General features: G+C 36.5%; 1 protein-coding gene across 1 annotated transcript in view; it reads right to left on the bottom strand.

Annotated features, from left to right (window-relative positions):
• GALNTL6 (polypeptide N-acetylgalactosaminyltransferase like 6) overlaps nucleotides 1-18,525 on the bottom strand; it is an 851,955-nt gene that overhangs the window by 542,671 nt on the left and 290,759 nt on the right. Inside the window, exon 2 of the mRNA XM_069493359.1 lies at nucleotides 15,955-16,063. Coding sequence (XP_069349460.1) covers nucleotides 15,955-16,063 — 109 coding nt within the window. The remainder of the gene's footprint in view (nucleotides 1-15,954; nucleotides 16,064-18,525) is intronic.

Below are 18,525 nucleotides of genomic sequence, written 5' to 3'. Positions count from 1 at the left end.
TGACAATAATTTTACCTGCGTTAGAAAACAGACAATAACTGATAATAGGAAAACCAGCACTTAATGCCTGCCAGTGTAGTTTAATGAATGGTTTACAGCTACCCTAGTTTATAGCTGTTTTACATAAGGCAAAATGTAGTAAGAATTATTTAACCTACTTATAAATATTCTCTACTTTTTAGTCAATTTTTAAATTGCTGAAATACAAGTAGAATCAACTTACTATATAAAGGTAACTTTAGCTGCTTCTACGAAGCAAACCTGAGGGAATTTAGGAACCAAGGCAACTGTACCTTGAAGCATTAATTACCTCAGGGCACATCTCCCAAACGCTCTGTGAAGAGCAAACAAGCCCAGTTTGTGCCCTGAGCAGTCTTGCTCCAGCCCCGGCTACCCGGGTCCCCAGCAGCCTCCTCCCAGGCTGAGATAACAGGGTTCGCCCCATCCTTCCGCTGCTCCCGCTCAGGCTTTGCAGCCCGTGCTGCTACTCACAGCCACAGAGCGGTTCCGTATTCTTAATCTGGTTACATAGTACAATTATCTGGGGAACATTTCAAACCATACCGATGCTTGGGCTCCACTCTCAGAAATTCTGATTTAATTACTCCGGAATGGAAGCAGAACACCATTTTTCAAGTTATCCCAAATGGTACTAAAGTGTAGCCACAGTTGAGAAACATTAGCAGACAAGAAACTTTAAGCTGGAGAACAATATGCAAGAACATAAAAGCTTTAGCTTGCTTTATAAGTCAAACTATATTTTCTAATTCCAAGCTATAAATCACAATACAGTCTCTAAGGTACCTTAATACCCTCTTGTCTGGAGAAGAAAAGATAAATATACCATGTTTGATTGACTTATGCAATAATTATTATTTACAAACAAAGAAGAAAAAAAATTCCTATTTTGTTCTGAAATCTTCCTCTGCTTTTGTGTGCTATTAGTGAGACTACGAACGCCATGTATTTGCATCCCTTGCTCACGGTTTGGGACAGAACGAGGTCTCTTGCTTTAGAAGACCTTCTACAGATTTTGAATTCCAGACAACGTATCATAATATTTCTGATTTATGACAATAAGAGTTTTCTCTTTTAGGTCTTAGATCAATTGAGGGAAACAAGAGAATCTGAAGATGAATTCTTAAATGATCTGAAAGCAGTACTCCATCTCGGCACATCCATCCTGAGTCTTTAACATTTGTACTGCTATAGTAGGCTGACAAACCTATTGCGACATTTCCTCTCTTCTTGCCTTTGCACCTCTGGCTCCCAGGCAAATGTGAAAGCTGGCAGCTCACTCGGAGTGCCTACCACAAGCCCCCCTTCTTTTTTGGAATGGTTATTGGGCCAATAAGACACAAAAACAAATCCAGCATTAATTGCCTGTATAATTCCTTATGTATTGTGTCGTCTTCCTTGGTAACATCTGTCTGACTTGTTTCCATTTCTAACTGTCGGTGACTAGTTCCAGACTTGCTGTTGCTCCTTGAAATACAGCTGATGTCACCGTCCCCTTCTCAAATAATAAAATTGTAGCAAACTGAAGCATCTCTCAGACCAGCAATGTGCTAAGGGAACTGTTTGTTTATTTATTGATTTACATTTTTATTTTTTTAGAGATCGGAAACCACTGACTGCTAGGTGGTTTCCCCGTAATGTAGGGATAAGGCAGAGAAGGAAGGTTGGGAGAGCCTGAGCGCAGCCACTTTGATCCATACCAGATCCTAACCCCCCGAACAAGGAAGGCGTCAGCCAGTTGCCAGCCCCTGACCCCCTGAAGATGGAGGAATTACTACACTGGATGCCTTACAAACAATTTGTGCTTACCTTTCTGTGACAACAGTTTATGATGACACTTTGTGGCTAGACCACAAGACAATGTTGGGTCATGCATGGCTGTAGCATTCAGAGTTAAAAGAATTTTAGAATTTCAACTCTAACGCTCTTTAAAGATAGATACTGTGTTTTTCATGATTAAATATTGGGAATGTTACACAAGGTTTGGATCTGGTTGGGTGATCAGGAAATATTTGTTGCATAAATGAATATATAAATGAAGTATAAACTATATGAAGATAAATTAGTTATGATCATATTAGGAAATCAGTAGCACTTACGTAACTAAATGATCTCAGGTAGGTTCCTATGCACACCTCTTTATGTGTAAATTAGTACATAGTAGTAATCTCTTCTGCTATGTTATGTATTTCAGGCTGAATGGGATGTATAAAAGGGCTAATTTCTTGTTTATTATTTTTCTTTTTCATGCCCTTGTACTGAACCTGAAACATGGTCAGTCTCTCACAAATGAACACTAAGTTCCAGTTTTTCTGCTGAAATGCCAAAAATACCTTACTGAACATGTTTGCTTTTCATAAACCTACTTAATAAATACAAAAAAGTGGGCCTATGAAAGACCGCTCAACACTTATGAAATTTTGTACCCAGGACACTAACAAGAGAACAACATTCTTACTAACGACACTGCCACAGCTAAATTGCTGTCACAACTTGCACGTGGCAGTCATCAGTTCTTAGCTGCTCCCCTCTTTAAACCATGAATGCATAGAGACACTCACTGTAATACAGACAAATTTCATGAAAATTAAAATTAAAATTAATCTTATGTGGGAGTGATAGTGTAGACTTTTCAATCAATCATTTTTTTTTAATTTGGAGGGGGGACAGTAATTTATTTACAGCTGCTTCCTCTGCCATCTCTCAGACAGTAAACAGAGCGCCAAGTGTGGCAATCAATCCTTGATGCCACTAAACAGGCTGCTTTGTGAAATAAAGAAAGATACGGCTTTAGGATTTGCATTTTTAAATGAGCACTTCGTATAGTGCTAGGATTTCTCTTTAGTTTTGAGAAAGCTTGGCCTGATCACTTAAAATATTAATCTTCTAGGGAAAAATGTGAACACACTGACATGACTTCTGCATTATGCTGACATAATTTTCCTATTTACCAATTTCAAGTGAGCTAATCAGTGTTAGCATAAACAAAACTCTGTAATTTTGCGGCACAGCAGAACGGAGTGCGCTTTAGAATGTTTTCTGGACCTCGCCATGCGAACAGCTGCTTTTCCTCTGGGAGGATAGCAGTGAGCGAAGTAACTAGGTCACTGCATCACAGAGTGCGTTCTGGTTGGGGGAAAGAAACAATCCATCCAACTGATCTATCAATTAACGCCTATTAGAAAAGTATCAGGTGGCAACATGTGCTCTGAAGAGAAATAATGTACTAGTGACATTTTGGCTATAAACTGAATGACAAGATGCAAACAGATGGGAAGACTGGGTTGGGATATCCTGGACAGAGAAAAAAGCTAGTGAAAAGACAAAAATTGAGAAAGAACATGGAGAATTTAAGAAAACTACAGAGGTCTATGTGGCTAGAATTTAGTGTCCGGGGGTGGAGAGGAGGAACGGTAAGACAGGAGGTCAGGGAGGGGTCAGGGAAGTGGCAGGTTCAGATTGTGTTAGATTTTTTAAAGCCAGGTTAAAGTGTTTGGATTTAATATACATTTATGTCAATTACTTATTAGCTTGAATGATTTAAGTAGGGAACTAAAATAGTTTGACCTACGGTTTTAAAATATCTTTCTGGTCACTGTGAGGATGATGGATTGTAGAAGCCGGACTAAAGTGAACCAGTTAGGAGGTTATTCTAGAAGTTCAGATGAACCATGGCGGAGCTCTGGACTAGGGTGATCATAGTGGCGACAGGGAGAAATCAATACATTCATAAGGTAGTTATAGGTGGAGAGGATAGTTGTTGCTGCTAGAGTGGATTTCCAGAAAAAATACAAGAAGAAATAGTGAAATCAGGAGAACTCTTAGGCTTGAAAAGTCAGGGAGATCATGGTGCTTTTCACGGAGATGGGGGATTTTGGCTGTTGTGAACTATTTAGTGAAATGGGCATAGTATGTTGTTAAGTAAAAGCACTTTGTAAATTTATACGTAACTTGTGATCTCAATGCTATTGTAAAAATATTCCTCATATACGCACATGCCTAGAACTGGAAGATATATACTAAAACTATCTGCGTTAATACAATGCCTGCAAATAGCAAATCCCAAAATATTAGTTAAAAATGGATATTGTTTATTCTTCTCTCTTCAATCTTTCTTAATTGCCTACTCTGATTTCCCACTTGCTTAATTTTCTTTCTAATTTAAAATACACATATAGTATATTTATAATTTCAATTATAAAAGTAAAATGTGGTCATTAGAGAACACCTAGAAAAATATCAAAGCACAAAGAATAAAATAAAAATTGCCTATAGTCTCACAATTACCCAGATGTGCTCACTGTTAAAGTTTGCTGTATATATTTTCAAAGCAGTTACTGTATGTGTGAATATACGTAGTATGTATGTATGTGTGTGTGTGTATACATATATATGTACCAAAAGAGAAAAGTAAAAAGATAAAAAGAAAATCGGCAATAGTTGTTAGAAATACTTAGAGGTAACTAATTTCTTTAGTGGAATAAAGGCCCACTTTATTTGGTCTATTTGGAAGTCGATAGCAGTCATTTCTCATAGCCAAAAATAACATTTTAAAATATTTACTTTCTATCCTTGATATTTTGGCAAAACACTATTATCTTTAGCTCCTTCAACTAACTCAACAGGTTCTTCCAATGATTTTTTTGTTTACTTGTCAGTACAGTGATTTACAGAAAAATAAATAAATGGTGTCAATGAAACTATTTTCATGTATCTACAAACAGAATTGTGGTGACTCCAGTGATTTGAAGCGCTGGAGAGTCAGTGAGGAATAAGCTAAGCAGTGTCCTAAGCACTTTTGTCAGAGGTAGCATAATTGTATATTTGCAGAAATTTTGTGATTCAAATACCAACTTTCTGGGGAAATGAATCTTATAGTCACTTTTGACATTAAACAGTTGTTTAAAATATAAAATTCTCTCTTAAGGACAAAAGACCCCACAATACAGCTGTTTGGGGATGTGCTATATAAAATTAATTTCTATTGTGTTTGAATTTCTATCATTCATTTTAGTTATAATTTAATTTAATAAATTTTATTAAATGATTTAATAACTTCCAAAGCCAATTAAGAATTTGAACACATAAATGAAAGCACAGCTACTATAAAATCCCATCTGAAACAGGAGAAAACTCCAAACTAGAGGTTCCATGTTAGAAAATAGTTGATGATGATCATTAAGCCATTTGAATAATTTAAGGCATGCCAGAATTATACGGAATTGATAATATTTGTCTTTTCTCTTGTTGGAATTAAAACCCAGCGCACTCTGAGACATATGACTGTTTAAAAAGGAACTTGTAGGACAAATTGGCTTTAAACCCTTTATAGTATTGTTACTCCTCTTTTAACTTCTTTATTATTCTTCTGTTCTATAAGAGGGTCTAAAATATTGTTCTCATGAAACATAATTTTATACTTTACAAAAGAGGTGAAAATGTTTAGTGAGTGACTAAAAGCAAACACTCCAGGCCCTGTGTGGGCAGGTGCGTGTGGGGTGTTCCCAAACTTCTAAGGACTCAGAGGAAGGAAGTTCCTTGCAGCAGGTCAAAGAGCAAACAGAAGACAAAGCAAGAGGGCTTTGTCTCTCAGAACTTCAAAGGCATAGTTGAGTTAAAAACAGCCTCACTCTTCATTAATTTATCCTATACACTATTCTGTGCTTCAGTTATACTGAGGACTACGTATTATTTTTCTCTTTTTCCTTTAGTGTAAATTGTCCTAAATTTGGCACTTCTCATTCTTGGCATTTTCCAGCACAAAGGAGAGCTGGGTCATCAAGAGCCGACATTCCTTTCCCTGTGAATACAGCTAAGAGCCTGTGTAAATTAATAGAAGCTATTTTTAGCAGAATGTTGATTTCTTATCATAAAGAAATCTACAGTATCAACAGTAGTGAGATTCTCTGACTAATCTCTGTCTTGTGATTACAGTTGTTGACCCTTTCTGGCTGACGGGTTATTTAGAAGCTGCAGGTGAGCAATGCGCAGATGTAGCCACATTTCAATGTGTATCAGTGTTTTGATTCTGGATTCATCAGCAGAAACTCATCCAAATAATTAAAGTTTTCTTCACCGGCAATACATACCTTCATTTTAATGCCTATAGGAATTGTCTCTACCAGCTTCTAAAGCAAACAGACAATTCAAAGAAAGCCGGAGAATAATGTGTGTTTAGTGACATGTATTTCATTGATAACTGTGCCTCATGAAGATGACATATTTGAAACAGATGTGCTGATTGTGTTACATTCTTGGGTTCTCAGAGAAAGTGAATGGATGTGCACGTCTATTAGGATCACAGTGTGACCTCCTAGTCACATGCAAGCTTGCAGAATGACATGAGATGTCTCACTTCAGAAATGCCACCCATTGTACCAATTGATACTCAGTATTATTTTAGCTATGTATAAAATAATGGCAGAGCTTATGCATTACTGTCATTTCTCTTTTTCAGACTGTCACTGTGAAATGGACTATCTCAATTTACACCCGATTTCCCTATGTTAGTCACATATCTTACTAGTCTGTGACATTTACCTCTCTTGACATTGGTCATGACATTCTTATGACAATCTGTTTCATCATTTAAAATAGGTTTCTCCTTCTTTTTTGCTGAGGTCTCTTTCCCACCTCCAATCCAGGAATAATGTTCTTCCTCTAGTCATCTTTCAAGGCCTGATTTAATTCCTACCTCCCTCCAGGGTGCTGTCTCTGATCATGCTATTCTACACTTTCCTTCTCATTTTTCAACTTCTATGACACATCCTACGGTCCTCCATCATTCAGTAATATTTTTAATTTAAATTGTAAAATACAGTGTCTTTATTTTGATTATGTAAATAAAATGATGCTTATCGTTGTAGTAACAACCTGTCCTTATCACTTCAAGCTTTTTGTAGACTTTTCTGTTCATACACAAGCACAAATATTAAGTTAACTTTAAGCTCCACCATCATGTGAGCCAGTTCCTTAAAGTAAATCTCTCTCTAAAATATATGCACATCCAGTTGGTTTTGTTTTCCTGGACAGCCCTGCCTAATACAGCCTTGGTCACATCATTCTGGCCCCAACATATCTTTATTTCAAACGAGGTGCTTGGTAGTTAGAATAATCAGAAGACTGGATTTTATTTGACTATGCTGTGCCGCATACTCCAGGTGTCGGCTATGTTTGTGGAGCCCTTCTGAATAATGACCAAAGTGATTCATAAAACAAGAGTTGCTGTGTTTTGTACCAAGTTCCCATTTTATTCTGGCCAAAATTCTCCAAGCATGGCTTACTGTCAGAACCAAATGGAACTCTCTAATGCCAATTTGTCCTGCTGCTTCCCGGGAAGCTTGGCATAGGACTCTACCTCCCTACGATAACCCAGACCGACTGGGGACTGCTCTAGCCAGTCCCATTCTCACTTCTAGGGCCTTTTTGCCTGGAGACAGGAGAGAGTTAGTGATCGTTTTGAGAAGGGAGAAGAGAAGCAGTAGGAGCCTGCCAGGACACAGAGGAGCTGGCTCCGTGCTAGACAGAGCTCCTCTAAGGGCCGGGCTCTTGCTGTGCCTCCACTCAGCTGCTGTGAGGTTACTAATGCAGCCTGCTCAACGTCCAAATCCTCCTGCAGTCCAGGAATGTTACTGAGAAAAGTAGTCTCTGCTTTGCCGCGCTTTCATGATCATTGTTGAAATAGTCATTAGCTGACTGAAATAATCTCACTGTGTATTTGTTCCTTCCAATAAGTGGGAACTAATATATTATGCTTAAAAATATTTGAAGGCCTCTTTGAACAGTCAGAAAACCCTATGAGGACTGTTCATTTTAAAAGTATTGCATTGTTCTTTGTCAGATACATTTTGTTCTTTGTAAAAATAAAGACTGTGAATCTCTTTCATAAAAAGAGGTAGCATTTCTCTTTTTTAGTAAAGGTGACATTTTTCAAGCAGTTGTGTATGAACTTGAAAAATCATTCTATCAGCATTCATTAATTTACTAATTTACAGCACCATGACTTGGATGAAAAATAAGTTAAACATAATTTATAATGGTTTAACTTGTTGACTAGGAGTTTATGTGTGACTACTTATTCTGACATGCGAGTTTATTGAACATGGAAGAGAGCAAGAATCACCTGCATCTGTCTATCTACACATACACACATACCCACATCTACTGGAGAGGGTGGGGAGTCCTAGCTTGATTCTGTGAATCCCTGCTGGTGGGACTTAACTCTTCTGATGAACCAGCCTGGAAGTATCTGCTGGTTTAAAGTTATTTTTCTGAGGGTATTCACAGATTTGCACTGTTCCCAGGCAACTAGTGGGCTGGAGGCAGCAAGATATAGAGAACTTGGCGTTAGGCTTTGGGATCTCATCAAATACGGAAGAATTCTATGTACAACAGCCCACTGGTGTCTATCTGATACTGGTTTCCAGTCTGATTTGAGAATCTTACAGCTAAGTCCTTTTAATAGAAACACTGTTTGAGGGGGCTATTTTGTATGAGGGTCTCTGTGAGAGAGGGAACTGCAAGCTTTGCTAGTAGTTGCTTAAACAAAGTACAGCACAGGTAGAGGAGAGAGGCATCCTCCCACTTCTCTAAGGAGCCACTGAGTGGAGGGCTCTGAAAAATGCAGGACGAGGCTTTAGGAACGTGACGGTGATGGTTCTAGGAGCACCGGGGACAGGGCTGTGGCAGTGAGATACTGGACTCCAGTGACTGTCAAACATTAGCTGTCAGCGCCATGGCCAGAGTAAAAGAATACTGACGTTAGTGTCTGGTGAACTCGCATGTGACCTCCACGGGGCTCAGAAATCTGGTGAGGTTTTGCAGAGAAGAGGCGAGGGGGCCTATATGGAGTGGAGAGTAGAAGTCGGAGAAATGGAGTCATCACTCTTAACCTTTGCAGATGGATGAGGGAAAGGCAAACGCAGGTTACATATGTTACAAACGGCAACTAGTAGAAGTAGGAAAAGTCACTAGAGAGAGAGGAAGAAGCAGTGCATAAAAATGAGGTTACCCTAGAACTCATTGGCGTTACGGTGTTGGCATTAACTTGACTGTGTGTGTGTGTGTGTAGTATATATTATATAAAACCTCTTGACTTCATATATATAAGATACGTAAATCATTTGGCATTTCCAGATTTGATTCCTCATGTTAAACTAAGATTAATATTTGACCATCCCTACTTCATAGGGATGTGAGAAAAATGGAAACAATGTGTAAGAAATCACCAACCATTTTAAGGCACTATGCATATAGAAAGAATGAAATGAGAGAAATTGTAGAACAAGATAAAGAGTAAAGGATTTGTAGTAAAAGATGCTAGGTCTTTGTCAAATGTGTGATACTGACATTCCAAGTTTGGATAACACATTTAATGCCTTTGTTTTGATCATAAAAATATTCATAATGTATATGTCAGAAGGTTTATAAAGTATTTTAAGTTGTATAAAAGTATTTCTACTACTACAAACACAAGAATATTAAATATCAATCCAATATAACAAGTAAACATAAATCCGATAATTTGTTTTTAATAGCTTATGCTTAAAAATTTCTTTGTTTATAAAAACTTTGCCACAATTTTAAGTTACTCCTTAATGATTGCTATTTCTTAAAACAAACAAAAAATAATTCTATGTGCTTCAGTGGATTCTACTCATAATGTGTATATCCAAATTAATATCTACTGCCAAATTCTATTAGACTGCTATCTGGGTCAATGTCTATTAAGTTAATCAGCCATTCTAGTCCAATAATGAATTTGGATCCCTAAGGCTCAGTTGGTCACCATGGAAATTCAAGTCATTATTAAATGCCTGATAATACTAATTCCATTGTACTCTCCTGTTTGTACCACACAGTCCCCAAACACCGTATTGAATTAAATTCTCTATCTATTAAATGTTATATTCTCATTTTGTTATAATAGCTATGTCTTATAAACAATGCAAGTTTATCAGACATCATTTTGGGCAGAGAAGTTTTTCTTTAAAACAATATGATCCCAGTTCTGACTTTCTAGCATTTTTGAGGACCACTTATGTCATGTTTCTGTGACTACGAAGTGTGAGAAAGAACAGTGGCTTCTGTGTAGTGTGAAGGCTACTCAAAAACCACTGCTAGTCAGTCAAAGAGCATCAAGTCAAAGATTTATGGTTCTTAAGTCAGTTTCTGGAAAGTGTCGTCCTATGTCACCACAGCTGGCATTTCTCCTTCTCTAGGGGATAAACACACACGTTTCTCTTTAGGTAACGGAGCCAAGAAGGCCCATAACTTATCACTGACAAATCTGTGCCAGACGCTGGATATGGATTTTGGAGGATGTTCAAGTAATCACTTGAATAGTTGTCAAGTTATATCTCAAATAGAATGCTTCGCTTTAATGATAATCTAGGCTTGAATCATCTGCAATTCCCCAAATCGTGGGAGACTCTCTAAGTTTAGCATTCCCATGTTGCAAAAAATTTGTTAATATCATAATGGTGACATCATAGTCCCCGATCATCAAAAATTTGGTCTCTAGTTTTAGTTCTCTTACTCTTCTTCCTAAAACATATACATGCTACATAAGTAATATGTAAACTATAACTTTAAATGGAAGGATAACTTTAACCTCTCCTAAAGCGTAAAGGCACAGCAACAGTAGCAAATCTAACTTTGTGGAGTTTCCAGAGCAGAGTTACTATTAGCGGGAAGATTAGCATTGGAGTTAAAGGAAAAAATATTAGATACAGTGGGCATTGTATCTATTTTCTGCGTGGCAAGTTGCTAGCAAATACAGATTTACATTTCACCCTGCCTTAACAGCTCTACAGGAAAAGGTTAAAATTGAGGAAAATAAAGTTGCGTAAAAGACTTCAGGAAAATGAATGGCAGGAGTAAAATCTATTTAACCTTGGTCTACTTGATCCATTTGGATTCAAACCCTTTGCTTGCTTGGATGTTTCTCATCTGTTTCTTCTGGGCTCTTATCAGACACTATCTTCCTTCAGCAGAATATTTTCCTGTTTCTTCATGACCAAGGGTTATCATCTACTCCCATGGCTCCTCTAAAATGTGGGGCATTTACAGCAGGAAACAATTTGATAATAATCGCAACTACCACCACATGAAAGGGATTTTTGACAGAGCATAAATATAACACTAAGAAGGGAACAGGTTTGGGGCAGAAACTCACAAAATGTTTGTCTTATAATATAAATCCTAAAGAGACAGCTCTACTTGAAGTACAGGTTAATATGAAACCCCAAGTGAAAATTTTTGGGAGAGTTTGTGTCAGTTGACTAGATTTGAAGGCACGAAAAAAATTATGATGGCTAATTCAAGTTATAGTCACATTACCACAGGAATCAGGGTTATGTGACTATATATTAATAAATATCATTGAGCATAAACTAAAGGCCAGATATTTTAATTGTAGAGTTTCATTAACACTTAAAATAACTCTGTGATAGGTGGTATCATTAAACCACATAGTACTAGTGAGAAAAAAATAAGGTTAATTAATCTCATGCATACTTGCCCATGGGAATGTGATATTTCCAAACACAGAGATATTCTGAGCTTTGCAACAAATAGTTAAGCTGAATTATTTTTAAAAGCCAGTGTTGTAAATATTTTTAATACAAACTAATTGCAGTTAATAAATCTCCTGAGATATTTCTACCTTGTTATTTCCATATTGTAAGATTAAAGTGATTTTTCTCTATATAACTGTCACCCAATTTAGTTTCAGCTAAGTTTTGTTCTATTTTTAGACACATAAATCTCAACAAAATGCTCACAATCTCTACACCTCCATTTCACATTTAAACTCTAATGCAATTACTGTCAAAGGAAATATTTCATTAAAAGTTAATTTTAATCTAATGAATAGTAATGAATGTTATTTTGATAATACTTCCTAAAGTTGACTACCTCCTAACAAATCTCATTATGACATTTATTGAGAGCACATCATAGATATATAAATTAGAGTCAGCCCTTTAACAAAAAACAATGTTTCATTATTGACAGTAATAAAAAAAAGATACTAGATGATGTTTTTAAGAGACATGAGGCATCAATAAAAGATGACCAGGAGCCATTGTAGTTATAGCAAAATTATCATTTTTGTATTTTCTAAAATCAACATAGTTAATCTATCCCAAATGGAGCACATTTCTGTTTCCAATTCTGTTTATTTGGCAGTCTTGTTCAATTATAAAGGCTAAAGACATCTAACAGCAAAATAGATCCCCGATCAGCACTGAAGTGTGATGCTGTTTAAAGGAACTTAGGAAAGCCTACTGTTAATCATTTAAACAATGGTAAATTCCGACCTCTCAAATTGGGTTTTGGTGCTTACCCTTTAGATGGATTGCACAGGAATTTGCAGCAATTAGTAAGAAACCTCAGTAAACTTCAATCATGAGGTTTAAGAGGGTGTGAGATGCAATCTCCAGAAAAGAAAAATAGCAACCCTTGTGTGTCAGGTTTTCACAGTGCTTTCCTAATGCAGGGGTGCCATTATTCCAAAAGCTCAATTCAAATGATGCAAGAGAATGTTGTGACTTGGAGCCCTTGGGCAAGTGGTTATATTTCATGGAATCATAATTTTTAACTCGTTAAATTTAAATACATATTTGTGTAAATACAGATGGAAAGATAATTGTTAGAAAGAAAATTAAATTGGTTAAAGGAAGAGAGAGTGAATGAATGGGACTATATCTGTACGTAATAGTGCAGTGATTGGTAGGCCTTGCTAAGCTGGTGATATATGATCTGGGGACCTTAGTGAAGGGAAGAGTAGGTTTGTGAAATTATAGATGAAAAGTGTTCAAGGCAGCAAGAACAGCAAGTGAAAAATCCTAGAACATGTTTATCATATTAAGGAAGAATAAGGAGCCCAGTGTGGCCAGTGGAGAGACTTAAGGCCAATCAATAGGAGATGAGGCCGGATACACGGCTCATGCATAGATCATGTTGGGCCTCCTTGATCAAGGAATAAACTTGGATTTATTTCTGAGTATGATTATCAGTCTTTGTGGGTATTTGAGGAGAGGAGTGAAATGATCTGATTATATATCTTTAGAAGATCACTCTGGTTCCTCTTTAAAGAGCTCTGGGGCAAGGAGACCAGTTAGGAGGCCATTGGAGTCGTTTAGGCAAGAGACATTGGTGGTTTGGATCAGAACGGCCGTGGTGTCAATATACAGCGAAGGCTCCTACGACTGTGCTACATGCTTCTCAATAGTTACTGTAGTGCATTTTTTTTCTAAAATTTTCTCCCGGAGCTTGGTATTAGTATTTGGCATTTAAAAATATTTCTTGAATGAACAAATGAATAAAATGACAGAAGACTCAATAAAAAACTTGGATAGTCAAACTTACAAGTAAGATTAACTAAGACAAATGGAAGTAGTAAAAAGTTAGACATCATTTCATAAAATTCCTGAGGTGTATGGTGGAATGCGTAGGTTGATAATATGAGGGTAAAACCTGTTGCAAAGAAAAAGATCAAATAGAAGGGTTGAAAATAGCTTTTCTTTTTATTTATGGCATGCACTCTTATTTTAATCCAAAAACCAGTTGTAAATGCAGTGATATATTTTGAGTTAAAATAAAAATAAGACTAGACAAGAAATATTTTCAAATTTCAAAACTAAAGATAAGTGCTTTCTAGAAATCTGTATCACTGATATTAATAATGATATTATAAAACACATGCACACCACACACATACCACTGTGGATAGATTATTTAAAATGTATATCTAAAAAAATAAAAAAATAAAATGTGTATTTTTATCACCTAAAGCAGAATTAGGCAGCATCACAGATAAATGAAGAAGCAATTATCCAAACTAATTGCATTTTCCTCCTCAACTTTAAGCATGGGTTGATAGATCCATAGTTCAGGGAAATACCATAGGCAAAGTCTACATTTATTTAAAAAATTATATTGTTGTTTTTATTAATAAAAAATTATATATGAAGAAATTTCAGCCAGATAGCTGCTATAACAAAACACTAAATATATATTGAATAACAGACCAATATCAAATTATACATTTTCTTTCATATTGTATCAAAGCAATTTGAATTTAAATTCTTTCCCTTCAACTTTTAATAATAATTTGAATGAATATTCAAAGATCATGCTTTTCAATTTTTTAATAAAATATAACTAAGAGGCATAGCTGAACTGTTAAAAGAGAAAATTTAGTGTTAATAAATTCTCAAAGGACATGAAACTAGGAAAATGAACTATAATGGGATTACACATAGAAAATGTGTGATTACAAATAAAATGCCAGAAGTATTACTAGATTAGTAGCAATCCATGAGAAAGAAAATCAAGGTTAATTGGATAAAAGTATAACTTTAGTTGATATCAGCATATATGCCTTTGTGCTTTAAAATTTGGTTTACGTCTTCTTGGAAGCCTTCCTGACCCTGGAACGCTGGCTTTGAAACCTTCTTCTACAGGTAAATGGGTTCGGTTAATGCCAACCCCAAAACAATGAAGTATAAGATTATGAAATACTAAAAATTCTAGATTTCTTTGAACATTAGTTAGAATTCTTTTAACAAATTTGAATAACCTTTGTAATTTAGCTTTATCGCTAAAGGTACAGACATGCCAGAAAAGAATCCTGATACTACACACACAGTTTCGGGGTCTATCCTGAAATTGCTCTTTTCCTGTTTTTTAAATGCAAGAAATCTCCACTTCCTCAATGGTGGAAGCAATATCTTCTTTTTCTTATTACTCACCTGTGGTGTTTAACAACGTGCCCTCACCTCATAGACCACCTACTTATTAGAAACAATTATTTAAAGAACCTGATATCTCAAAAATCACCAAATATGCCACAAAGATGTAATTGCCAGAACAGGGACATCTTTGGGACAAGCTTCTTTAATGAAGTTGGGGGAGGGGAGCTTTATTTGGAGAAAAGGAATGAAAGAAGAAAATGAAAGAAGTCTATAGCAAGGTCAGCCACACCTGACACAGAGCTAAGAACGCTTCCCAGCCCGGGACAATTTCATAACTATTTAAACACTCTCACTCCAGTCATCCTGCAGGGATGAGCTAGGAGGAAGGCTGCCCAGGGGACCTCACACTGTGGCCAGGCACAGTTCTGCTGCTGATTTGACCTGGAATGCAGTGTCTCAGTGCCGCTCAGCTGTCTTTACCAAACAGGAGCTGGTCTATTTCTGTGGCGTCCTCTTTAGGAAAAACAGAGGTCCTTTGGCCAAGTGAGAGAATATGGGCTTCCTGTAATTTTTCATTCGCTTTCACTGGATTTCTACTTTAGATACCCTTCAGAATCCTTGTTTCCAAAAACTGAATTTTTCAGTCCTTCTAGAAGGGCTTATTCTTTCCTGTTACTTTGCCCTGTAGCTCTAGCCCAGGACTAGAATTCTGTAAACATGTACAGACCTAACTGATTTCATCAGGGCCTGTTGGTTTATCCAAGTGTTCCAACCTCGGGTCCCCAGCTGCTGTGACCCACTGACTTGCTGTGGCCCCTGCCCTCCCCACCACCAATGTCTAGAAATTACGGCAGAAATTAGATACTTTTCCTCATTGGTTAGATACGCTTCCGCCCTAATCAGTGATTCTTGCTCAAGATATATATCCGCCAGGTCAAGTCTCATCGATAAACCCCAAGCTAACCCCAGAAATTATTAAAAATCAGTTTGGAAATATAACATAATATAGGTTCCTAGAATTTTAATGACCTCTACTGCAGCTGATAGTGGGGGGGTTATTCGTTATGTTTTTGCTGTCTGAAATTTGAAGTCATTTTGGTTCTGTCCAGTTTGAGCTCCAACATCCCCATGAGACGTACTTTACTGTGTGCAGAAGAAATACTCGTTAGAGACCCTTTAAGTGACAAACGAGACGCTGCAGTGAGTACAGAACTGCGGCTGACACTGAACTTCATACCTGAGCGCATAGCCTCTTTCTGAATGCTTTCATAGTCATGCCAGTCCTTTCTTCTCAAACCATCTGTCCATGCATAGAATTGCCCATCTCCCAGGCCCAGTGGAAATGTCTGCGGAAAAGGAAAGTATTCAAGCATAAAAAGGAGGCAGTTCCTTTCACATGGTAGGTAAACACAGCCAGGCACATAATAGGCAGTCAAAGAATATTTGTTGAATAAGTGATTCCTCAGATAGTGAAAAGAAAGCTATTGCTAGGGACCAGATTAATACATATTTTAAATCCTTTTATTTAACCTTTAAAATGAAAGCATGCCTCTCACATAGCCCCTGCCATTCTCTATTTTAGTTTATCCAGAGACATTAATAATTCAGTATTTTACCTCTAAGCATAAACACCTAGCTACGTTTATTCACCCAAGTATAACTATTGGTAATGCTACCAATTGTGGTGTTAAATTAATTTTTTTGTGATTAGTAGAGTTTCATTTTAATCAAGTGTATTTGAATGGCTTTATAATAACAGCAACTGTTCGTTGAATGCTCAGTATGTGCCAGGTCCTACGTCAAATACTCTCTGCATAGAAGTTTGTTTCGTCTTTATAATCATTGTGGGTTATAAATCCCCATTTTTCTGTCAAGTAAACTGAGGCTCACAGAACTACAATTACTTGAATTAAACCACAGTTGACAAAGCCAAGATTTGGATCAGTTCTGTTAAGACCAAAATTGTGGACTGAACAAGTATTGAACACTGTCTCCCATCTAGAATTCTGCCGAAGCATGGAGCATGTTTATACCAGCACGGAAGTAACCACCCACTCATCCACTGCACTCACAACATATGCTTCATGCTTTTCCAAAACCCAATACGTTGTAATGTCAACTGGAAAATTATTTAAGCAGAAGCTACTTCCTTTTTTAAGGCATTTATTTCTGGTAATAAGAAAGAAAAAATGTTTTCAATAAAATTTATCTTCACAATGTTAATAGTTAAGATAATGTACAATAAACATTTTCACATTCACTGACTACTTTTATGAAGTAATACATCTATGGAATAAAGAAAAAATTCTAAAAAGTAGAAAAAATTCAATTTAAGCAAAAGATGAATAATTTCATTGAGGTAATTTTATTCTAAGAGCCATTCCAAGGCACACAAAATTTCTCATTTCTTAGTTTTAGACAATGCAGCTGTGATGCGTATGAAAAGTGATCTATCTTGAGGACATCTTTGTAGCTTATAAAAGGTCTACTTGTTTTGGAATAAAAATGGGGAATAATATTTTTAAAAAACAAGGTAGTTAAAATCAGATGAAAGATTTTCCAAATCAAGTGAATATAATCTATATATTTCAAGGACTTTGTTGCTCATAGTAGTGGTGAGTCCAGGAGAAAAGAACAGAGGAACAAACATATAAACATAAAATATTAGAGATGATGAGGATAAATTTTGAAAGAAAGATAAAAAAGAGGAAAATTATGAAAAAATAAACAAAATAACAAAGTAAAAATAGAAGAAAATAATATAGAACAAACATTAAAAAATCCAAACTTTTTTTGTAATTGATGTTTATCTTATCCTTAGAAATTATAGTACTCAGCTACACATAGAAAGTTTTAAATAATCAAATAAATTTAAAATATACAACCTATGTTTTGTCTCAGCTATGCATATACAGATAAGTACTGAGCACTGATGAATATCTCCTATGCTGATTTAGATAATTCCAACTTACAAACATGACTTTCAGATTAAAACAGATAAATTCAAAACAAATTTTGACATGAAACAGAGAGATGGTCCTGTGTAAACTCCAGTACACAAGTGCTCTCTGGTTGCCCGTGTACTCCATTTCCCTTATTCTGATATATCTAAGGTAGAAAATTCTTAGTAACTGGTAATAAAAGCAAATTGCATAAAAAGGTAATCTTTACTCTTTCCAGAAACCAAATGAAAATGACATTAAAGCATCACATGCATCAAGAAAGCAGTTAGTTGAATAGACAAAAACTTTTGCAAATGACTGAGAACTACTGGAATGGAAGCGTATTTTTCTTATGCCACTGAATTTTTAAAAGCCTTAAGAGTTGGAGGCATCAGGTATTTCTGATGTTGAGGTGAAAAGTGAAAAGAAAAATATTTGTTGATGTTTTTTATAAGGGGCAGTTAGACTCCCCTGGGTTCTCTCTCCAAGTCCAACAATGAGACAATTTCTGAGAGCCGTCCTCCGCCTTCCCCACCCATAGAGGACTGAGTTTGAATGAGAGAAGTATCCTCATGGGCCACGAGAAACCGGTGAATGCAAGGATTCCGAGGTGTGGTGAAAATCAGGGGTCCATGTCAGTCCGTGCCCCAAAAGTCGTTAATGAATCTATAGTCCTCACTAGACTTTCGGAAAGCTGCCAGTCCAAGGCTACACCCTCAGACAGGAAATAGAGGAATCCTCCTTGGAGAACTGGAATCACTAAGCAGAGATACAGGGAGTGGCTCCCAGGTCCACACCACTAACCACACAAAACATCCCCATGTTAGCAAACGCTTTTCTGTACATAGAACTTCCCCTCAGTGTTT

Source organism: Eulemur rufifrons, chromosome 18 (genome assembly GCF_041146395.1).
Source record: "Eulemur rufifrons isolate Redbay chromosome 18, OSU_ERuf_1, whole genome shotgun sequence".
NCBI lineage: Eukaryota > Metazoa > Chordata > Mammalia > Primates > Lemuridae > Eulemur > Eulemur rufifrons.
The sequence above is the reverse complement of the archived record's forward strand: the minus strand, read 5'-3'. Positions and strand labels throughout refer to the sequence as shown.